General features: G+C 43.0%; 1 protein-coding gene across 2 annotated transcripts in view; it reads left to right on the top strand.

Annotated features, from left to right (window-relative positions):
- The first annotated feature begins 3,060 nt into the window (after positions 1-3,060).
- The window catches only part of AFG3L2 (AFG3 like matrix AAA peptidase subunit 2), a 46,103-nt gene continuing 39,154 nt past the window's right edge, over positions 3,061-10,009 (top strand). Inside the window, exons 1-3 of one of the 2 annotated variants that reach the window (XM_032309207.1) lie at positions 3,061-3,441; positions 7,848-7,947; positions 8,546-8,623. In XM_032309207.1, the coding sequence (XP_032165098.1) occupies positions 3,325-3,441; positions 7,848-7,947; positions 8,546-8,623 (295 nt within the window). In that variant the 5' untranslated portion in view covers positions 3,061-3,324. Of the gene's footprint in view, positions 3,442-7,847; positions 7,948-8,545; positions 8,624-10,009 lie in introns of those variants that run through there. The other variant, XM_032309208.1, reaches the window with a different exon arrangement.

The following is a 10,009-nucleotide window of genomic DNA, read 5'->3' as shown; positions in this document are numbered from 1 at the left end:
TCAATTAATAATAAACATAAAGAAATGCATTTATAATAATGCAATAATAGTAGGGTATTTGTACACACACCCCCTTACAGCAATGGGCAGATCACGACATACTTATATAGACATAGATATACTCAGAACTTTTCATCCTAAAGCAGCAGAATACACATTCTTTTCAAGTGCACATGGAACATTCTCCAGGATAAGTTACATACTGGGTCACAGGTCAGGCCTCAATAAGTACAAAAAGGTTGAAATCATACCATGTATATTTTCAGACCACAATATTATGAAACTTGAAGTCAACCACAAGAAAAAATTTGGAAAGACTTCAAATATATGCAGTTAGAGAACATGAAGAGCCCTACTAGGGTCGCCTGGGTGGCTCAGTTGGTTAAGCATCTGCCTTTGGCTCAAGTCATGATCCTAGAGTCCTGGGATGGAGCTAAACATCAGGCTCCCTGCTCAGTGGGAAGCCTGCTTTTCCCTCTCTCTCTGCCTGCTGCCCCCCATGTTTGTGCTCACTCTCTCTCTGTCAAATAAATAATTAAAATCTTCATATGATCTCCCTGATATGAGGAATTTAAGACGTAGGGTAGGGGGTTTGGGGGGTAGGGTAGGAAAAAATGAAACAGGATGGGATCGGGAGGGAGACAAACCATAAGAGACTCTTAATCTCACAAAACAAACTGAGGGTTGCTGGGGGTGGGTGGGGTAGGGAGAGGGTGGTGGGATTATGGACACTGGGAAAGGTATGTGCTATGGTGAGTGCTGTGAAATGTGTAAGCCTAACGATTCACAGACCTATCCCCCTGGGGCAGATAATACATTATAGGTTAGTAAACATAATTTTTAAAAAATCTTAAAAATAAGAACATCCTACTCAAGAATGAATGGATTAACCAGGAAATCAAGGAATAAATCAAAAATCACATGGAAGCAAATGAAAATAAAAACATGACAGTTCAGGGACCCTGGGTGGCTCGGTCAGCTAAGCATCTGCCTTTGGCTCAGGTCATGATCTTGGTGTCCTGGGATTGAGTCCCACATCAGGCTCCTTGCTCAGCAGGGAGCCTGGTTCTCCCTCTGCCTGGTTCTGCCTCTGCCTGCCACTACCCCTGCTTGTGTACTGCTCTCTCTGACAGATGAATAAAATCTTTAAAAAAATACAAATACAAATAAAAAATGGAAATACCATATGATCCAGCAATTCTACTTCTAGGTATTATCAAAAGAAAACAAAATACCAATTGGAAGAGATAGACGCACCCATATATTCATTACAGCATTATTTATAATAGTTAAGATATAGAAGCAAATTAAGTGTTCATTGATAGATGAATGGATAAAGATGTGTCAGATGTGTGTATTTATATATAAATATATATTTTTATATATAACATAAATATATACATACATGCATATATGCACATACATACATATATGTATATATACCTTTGTGTGTGTATGTGTGTGTGTATATATATATACACACACACATATATATATATACACACACACATATATATATATATACACACACATATATAAAACCATTTGCAACAACATGGATGAACTTAGAGGGTATTATGCCAAGTAAAATAAGGCAGACAGAGAAGATTTCAGTTCTACGTGGAATCAAAAAAACAAACAAAACAAAGCAAACAGAGACTCATAGGTGCAGGAAGCAAACTATTGGTTACCAGAGAGGGAAGGGTTAGGGGGCTGGGTGAAATAGGTGAAGGGAATTAAGAGGTAAAAACTTCCAGTTATGAAATAAATAAGTCATGGAAATGTAATGTACTGTATAGAGCATACAGTCAGTAATATTGTAATAACTTTGTATGGTGATAGATGGTTATGAGATTAATGGGGATCATTTCATAATGTATAAAAATATGAACTCACTATCATGTACATTTGAAACTAATAGGATACTGTATGTTAATAACATTCAGTAAAAAATTTTAATAATGGTATGAATTTACCAGTTTTAAACAGTCCCCTATAGATGAATATTCTAGTTATTTCCAATAAATTGTGACTACAAACCATGCTGTAATTATTAACCTTGTGCTCACAGCATTTTATACTTGTGCAAGCTGTCTGTAGGGTTCATTTCTATAAATGGAATATCCGGGTTAAGGAACACATGCATTTGACATTTAGGCAGACATTGCCAATTTCCCTTCCCCACGCTGTCATCATTCTTTGTGCCCACCAGTTATTTCTGAGAACGCCTGCCAGTAGAGTGAGTTGTCAATATATTGGATTTTGCCACTGTGACAGGTAAGAAATATCATTACCATTTCAGTGTCTGTTCTTCCAGATTTTTCCTGTCTATGTGCATACGTTAATACAATTCGTACTCCTCCTCAGCCAAATCTCCTGCCTTTCCTTTTCTTCCCCATCGGCAACATTAGCTACCATTTATATTACTGGCCAAGCTAACAGAAAACAGTGACATGTAAAACTTGGCTCCAGAGTTCTCTGTCTCCTCCACAGTCACAGTGTGCGAAACAGCGTGCAGTTCCATTGAGTTCATCTGAGAATCATTTCTCTTTCAAACGGTTCCCGATGGATCCAAGCCAGATGTCACAGTCTCAACACTTTTATCATTGCATTTAGTTCACCGATTTATGATTACTTGCATTGCTCTCCTAGGGCTAGGGATGTGTGTTAGCATCTCCAGACACTTGGGCGATGCCGCCGCTGATTAGGAGCTCAATAAAATATTTCGGGAGTGACACACCGAGTGTGAATGCCCAAAATGTCGACAATGGCCTCGCGCGGAAACAAGGAAAGATCCGTTTGTCTGGGACCTCAGCAGCCTTCCCCGCTCTCTGCCGGCTGCTACGAGCTGGCCCCGCCCCGCAGCCCTCGCCTCCGCTCGCCCTTCTACCCTACGGCCACGCCTCCAGCCCCGCCACCCAACGTCCCGCCCTCCGCCCCGCCCACCAGCCCTACGCTCCTCCCTCTAGGCCCACTAACTTGCCCGCCCTCCCCCTCCACCCCGCCCACTGCCCGCTGTCGCCCTCGACGCTCCTCCTCTTTCGACCGCGCCGCTCCGGGAGCGAGGACGCTCCGAAGCAGAAGGAACGGCCCTAGACCCCTGCGCCTGCTCTGCGGCTGACGTCAGCACGCCGGGAGGGGTGGAGCTGGGAGAAGACGCGCGCGTCGAGAGCGTGGGCTCGCCAGTGAGCCGGGGACCCGCAGCGCGGTTCGCTGGTTGTTCCGACCCGGTTCCCGCGACCGGAGTGGGTCCGTCGCCGCCTCTCCGGCCGCAGAGCCGCGCCTGCGCAGCGCCCCCGGCCCGAGCAGGCGGCGCCGGCGGCCATGGCGCACCGCTGCCTGCGGCTGTGGGGCCGGGGAGGCTGCTGGCCCCGCGGCCTGCCCCCACTGTTCGTGCCTGGTGGCCGCCTGGACCCCACCGAGCGGTCCTGCCTCCGGACGGTGAGTCCCGGGGGCCCAGCGCCCTCCGCCCCCGGCCCGGCTCGACCCTCGGGCCTGCTTCCGGCCCGGGAGAGCAGGGCGTCAAGGTCACCGGCCCCCGGGCGCGCTCGCGCCTGTCCGGGCGTCTGGGGCGGGTTCCTCGCGTGAATGAGGCCGCGTGCGCTGCGTGTTCCGGGCCAGGACGCCCAGCGTTTCAGATCGGTTTCATCCCGTGGTTCCCGTAAGCACGCTGTGCGTCTCAAAGCCTGGGTATAGAATTGGATTTTTGAAAACAGAATCAAATACTTGTGCGTCAGGGAGCTTCAAAAAGATCATCCGGGAGGGTCCTCCGACTTCATTCAGGACGAACCCATTTTACAGATAGAGCAGATGAGACCTGAAAACGTTAAGGAACTTGTCTGTCGTATCTCCAGTGTAGCTTACCTTTCTTTCACCTGCTCTCATGGTATGGAAAAGTAGCAGCTGTTGTGCGTGTGTTTTAAGCGTTGGCAACGTGAGCATGATCTGAAAGCACAGGTTTTGGAGGTAAGCTACGCAGCCTCTCTCAGCCTCCATCTCTCCATCTGGAGAAGGGGGCTATTGCTGCCGTTCTGGATCTGGCACATAGTAGATCATACATATTAACTGTGATTATTAATAACATCATCTCAGAGTAGAGAATGTGCTTTTTGTTGTATAAGAAGGCCTGTCTTCAGTTGGAGGCTGTTTTTCTGTTGGTAAGGAGCAGATAACAGGGCTCCCACGTGGGGGCGGTGGTAGTACGTTTTTCTGAAGTGATGGTAGCCTGTTCTCACGGAACAGTGGCAGTAATCTGTCAAGTAAAGGTTCGTGTCATGAGTGGGTAGTCAGTATCATCTATTTCAGCCACATGGTCACTTGCTGTCTGCCAGTTTTTTAGAGACCAGCCTTGGCATTGGTTTGCTTAGGGCCAAGGGGCAAATGAACACGGTGGTTAAGGCCCAGAGACAGTCACAGGAACCTGTCACTTACTAGCCAGATGCCTTTGAGGAAATTATCTCAGCCTCTCCACTGAAAATGGAGCCTTCATGATTTTCTTTGAAAATCTTGCCAGTCTTGGGGTATCTTCATCTCTGTCTTACACGCCTGCCCTGCGCGAGGCCTAACGTTTGCGTCGCATCGTGTTGCCATCTTACCACGCCCTCTCCTTTCGTCCCTAGTGAATACTGGACTCAGACAAGTAAGAAGCAGATAGGGATCTGCCCTTTGATTTTGCAGTTAGGATATCAGGAATCTTACCTGAACACCTTTTCTTTTTTGAGTGGCACTGTTGTCCTGTGAGTCTTGGATGCTTAGGTCTAAGGAAGTCCCCTGTGCTGACAGCAGTAGCTGATTGATCAGGGGTCTGTGACACATTCCTGGTGTTGCTTAGAAGATCTCTATGGGGACATTAGGGCATTGCTAGGGAGTCTGAAAGATCAGATTTGCCTTTAGATTTGTGCCACTAGTAAAGGTCAGACACAGAAGAAGTACGATTCTCACATTTTTTCCGGGGAAAAGATTTTGGTATGAGATGTCCATTCTCAGATTTTATGCTCAGAGGAATAAGGACTGATGAAAAAGCTGCTGAATGGTGCACATATTGGCAAACCTAAAAGCTAATCCTCTAATATGAGGTGCTCTAAACTTAAATTTTATGAGTTGATATTTTTTATCTTATCTTTTGAATGGGCTTGGGTTAGATAAGCAGAGAATAGTTCCAGTGATCGTGCCCTTAGAGAAAATAACCTCAGCGTTAAAAGCAGGTTCAGGATTATTGCTAGAGGTATTCTAGGTTGACATAATTTGAAAATAGAAGAGAGTTTATTGGTCAGTAAATGTTTATGGTGTATATGCCTTATGCCCAATTCTGTACTTTACAGTGACATAAAGACTTACTTTATATGGTGATGTAAAGAACCCTTACTCTCCAGGGGCTTTCAAAATAATTGGAAATGGTAATTTAAATCGAGGTATCACCATATGATTTTAACAGTGCTTTTACATACTTAACTACATTTGATCCTCATGGTGGCATGCCTGGGAACTAGCTGTTTTCTCCCATTACAGATGTGTAGGTGAAGTTCTTAATAAGAGATGTGTTAAAGATGTCATTCAAAAATTGAGATTTCTGGCTTTAACAAAATTAAAAGTTCTGACACCGTCTGCCTGGTGATTACAGGTTCTTTGAATCCCAGGCCTAGATGTCGCTTTTCTTATGACATCTTTAGGTCCCCTGAACATGTAATCCCTTCCTCCTGTGCTCCCTCTGTACTTGCATGTACTTGGAGGTTTTGTAGTGCTTGTGTATTATACCATCGTGTAGTAGGTCTGTCCTCAGGACTCTCTCCCCTACACTTCTGAGTTTCTTGGAGGTAGGGATCGGTTCTGACTTCCAGACCCCCAGCACTTAGCAGCGCGTGGCCTGGAATAGATGGTTCAGTGGATCAGTGTGACTTACTGTTGCCTTATCCACCTTGCCTAACAGGTCATCTTAATCTAAATGGATTTGGTATTGGAAAAGCTTTATTTACTTTCGATACATTCTTACTTATTGTTAGCGGTGTTTTCTTAGGCCAAGTACTCTCAGGGGTCAGGGAGGGCCTAACCCAACAAGCTCCAAATTCTGTCAGACCAGCGTTGCTGTCAACCAAGATCAGTGTCAGTGCTTCTGTCCTATTTTGCTGTGTAGAATTGTGTATTAATTTGAAGTTAAATCAGCTTATTCTTTATTTCTTATTGACTTTTTTATTCCCATCCCATAAAACTAATTTTAAAGTTTACAATTCACATGGTTATACAACCATACTACTATCTAATTCCAGAACATTTCATCACCCCCAGAAAGAAGCCTTGTAACCAAATTAGAGTCACTCCCCATTTGTCTGCAACCAGTCGTCTAGTCCTAGGCAACTGCCAGTCTACTGTCTTTGGATTTGTCTATTTTGGACATTTCATATGGGTGAAATTTCATAATATGTGGCCTTTGTGTCTGATTTCTTTAAGTTAACATGAGCATTTCATGAGCTCATCACATGAGCATTAACATTTCTTAAGTTAACATGAGCATCTTTAAGTTAACATGAGCATAATGTTTTAAGATTTATCCATGTGGTAGCATGTATCAGTGCTTCATTCATTTTTATGGCTGAGTAATATTCCATTGTTTAGTATACCACTTATCAGCACTTGATGGACATTTGGGTTGTTTCCCCTTTTTGGCTCTTGTGGATAATGCTGTTATGAACATTCACGTACAAGGTTCTGTGTGGACATGTTTTCCATTTTCTTGGGTTGGAGTGGACTGACCAGATCACATTGTGACTCTGCATGTAACATTGAGAATGCTGAACTTCGACAAAGTGGCTACACCGCTTCCCATTGTCACCAGTTCCCGGCGGCTCTGCCTTTTCCACTTTCTCTACGTTCTCACCAGCACTTTTAATTGTCTTTTTGATTATAGTCACACTGGCAGATGTGGTTTTGTGTTGTTCTGTTCCTCCCATCAGACCCAAATGAGGCAATGCTGGTGGAGACTAATACAGATGAACTTCTCTGTAAACATTCTCATCTGTATTTAAAAGTTTGTTCTCTTCAAAAATGGTGATGAATTTTCACTTTGCCAGGGGATAGGATTTCTTGAAGTTTTTCCACTGCCACATTTGGATGTATCTCCTCACTGCACCTTGCTTTTAATTGTGAACCTAAAAATTTAACAGGGAGTTTGTTCAGCTTGTTTATGTTATATTTCCAGTTTACCTAAACCGTATTTAAAAAATAACTTTATAATAGCCACATATGTTATTTAAAGCAGAGATGTGTCTGTAACAGGACTTGCATAACCTGCATTCTCTCCAGGATGACAGTGTATCAGGTATCTTTAGCAACTGTTAACTAGTGTAAGGATTATCAGTAATGTGGACCATAACTTCCTCATCCTGGAATGAAGATGAATTTACAAGCAGTGCTGTCATGATTTCAGGTGAATAGTCTTGGTTTCAGGTGAATAGTCTTGCCGTTTTATAGACCCTCCAAATGAGACAGCATGAAGGAGCAGATTTTCTGTATCAGTTTGTCTTTTGAGTGCTACAAATTGCATAAACAATGCCAAGGTGAATGTGCCAATGAAGAGTAGTAATTGGGCCACAGTTCTAACTCAGGCAGGATTTTAAAGTGTTCTTGTCTTCTGGATCATAACTTAGGTGTCCTGGTTCAGGTGGTGGAATAGAGAGGCACAGTCCCAGGCAACCAAAGTCCTCCCCTTCAAAGGGTGGAGTCCCCTATGCTAGTGTGAGCACCTGTTGAGGGGAGAAACATTTCATTCACTTTGAGATACTAGGAAAAGAAGTCCTTTCAATTGTTTTATCTTGATATAACTTTTATGCTTTTATATATATGTTATGTTGCAGCTTTATCGATACGCTACAACTCAAGCAACAACCAGCAGAAATTCTCTTTTGACAGATGTAATTGCTACTTATCAAAGATTTTGTTCTCGACCTCCAAAAGGTAAACACACTCAGGTGTGATCATAATGTTCTATAATCTGTTAAAAATGTGCCAGGAGTGGAGTGCCTGGGTAGTTCAGTCAGTAGAGCATCTCACTTGGGCTCAGGTCATGGTCCTGGGGTCCTGGGATTGAGCCCCCATATCAGGTGACAGGCTCCCTGCTCAGTGGGGAGTCTGCTTCTCCCTCTCTCCCTCTCTGCCTCTCCCCTCTACTAGTGCTCTCTCACTCTCAAATAAATAAAATCTTTTTAAAAAAGTGCCAGGAGCAGGTGTTCACTAATAGATGTGTAGCTGTTTTAGGTTGACTCTCAGCTTCTGTCTCCTGTAAACCACCCCCTATCTACTTCTGTCTGATTGCAGTGATGAAAATGTATCCCATTCATTATAACACTTCTGTAGGTAATGAAATGGGCATGCAGTTGAAGCTTTTTTTCTTTATCACCTCAGGTTATTTAAGCATTGAATTACTTTTACACATGAACTGCTATATTTTGAGCTTTAGCGTTTTAATGGTATATCAGCTTTCAAAATGAACATTCATACGTAAAACCTAATGAATTTAGTCTAAGGGTATGTTGTTTTTTTTTTTTTCTAACAGGGTTTGAGAAATACTTTCCTAATGGAAAAAATGGGAAAAAAGCTAGTGAATCTAAAGAAGTTACAGGAGAAAAAAAAGGTACCTTTTAAAAAGATTATGTTTAAGCTTACTACTTTCCTCTAGTATATAATGTTGCTAGTCATTTTCTCTGAAAAAAGGAAGTGTTCTCCTAAGGCAGTTGTGAAGTGGAAGGTTACAATACATGTAAAATTCTACAGACCCTGTGTTTCATTTCACCTTACTTTTCTGTTCATTCTTGTCATTTTCAAATTGAATTAATTTAAGTTTACCTTAGAGATATTGATCAGTCAGTATCAGTCATATTTATTCCTTTTATTTTTAATGTTATGTTAGTCACCATACAGTATGTCGTTCGTTTTTGATGTAGTGTTCCAAGATTCATTGTTTACATGTAACACCCAGTGCTCCATGCAGTACATGCCCTCCTTAATACCCATCACTGGGCCAACCCATCCTCCCACTCCCCTTCCCTCTAAAACTCTCAGTTTGTTTCTCAGAGTCCACGGTCTCTCGTGATTCGTCTCCCCCTCTAGTTCCCCCTGCTTAATTTTTCCCTACCTTCTCCCAATGTCCTCCGCGCTATTCCTTATGCTCCACAGGTAAGTGAAACCATAGGATAATTGACTCTCTCTGCTTGACTTCTTTCACTCAGCATAATCTCCTCCAGTCCCATCCATGTTCATGCAAAAGTTGGGTATTCATCCTTTCTGATGGAGGCATGATACTCCATTGTATATATGGACCACATCTTCTTTATCCGTTCATCTGTTGAAGGGCATCTTAGCTATTTCCACAGTTTGGCTATTGTGGACATTGCTGCTATGAACACTGGGGTGCCTATGGCCCTTCTTTTCACTACATTGTATCTTTGAAGTAAATACCCGGTGGTGTAATTGCCAGGTAATAAGGTCGCTCTGTTTTTAACTTTGTGAGGAACCTCCACACTGTTTTTCAAAGTGGCTGTATCAAGTTGCATTCCCACCAACAGTGTAAGAGGGTTCCCCTTTCTCCACATCCTTTCTAACACTTGTTTCTTGTCTTGTTAATTTTTGCCATTCTCACTGGTGTTAGGTGGTATCTCAGTGTGGTTTTGATTTGAATTTCTCTGATGGCTAATGATGATGTACACTTTTTCATGTGTCTGTTAGCCATTTGTATGTCTTCCTTGGAGAAGTGTCTGCTCATGATGTCTGCCCTTTTTTTTTTTACTTGATTATTTGGTTTTTGGGTGTTGAGTTTGAGAAGTTCTTTATACCTCTTGAATATCAGCCCTTTGTCTGTAGTGTCATTTGCAAATATCTTCTCCCATCCCATGGGTTGTCTCTTTGTTTTTTTGGCTATTTCCTTTGCTGTGCAGAAGCTCTTTATCTTGATGAAGTCCCCAAAGTTCATTTTCGCTTTTGTTTCCTTTGCCTTTGGAGAAGTGTCTTAAAAGAAGTTGCT

Source organism: Mustela erminea, chromosome 13 (assembly GCF_009829155.1).
Source record: "Mustela erminea isolate mMusErm1 chromosome 13, mMusErm1.Pri, whole genome shotgun sequence".
NCBI classification, from domain to species: Eukaryota; Metazoa; Chordata; class Mammalia; order Carnivora; family Mustelidae; genus Mustela; species Mustela erminea.
This window is presented reverse-complemented; position numbering and strand designations above follow the sequence as displayed.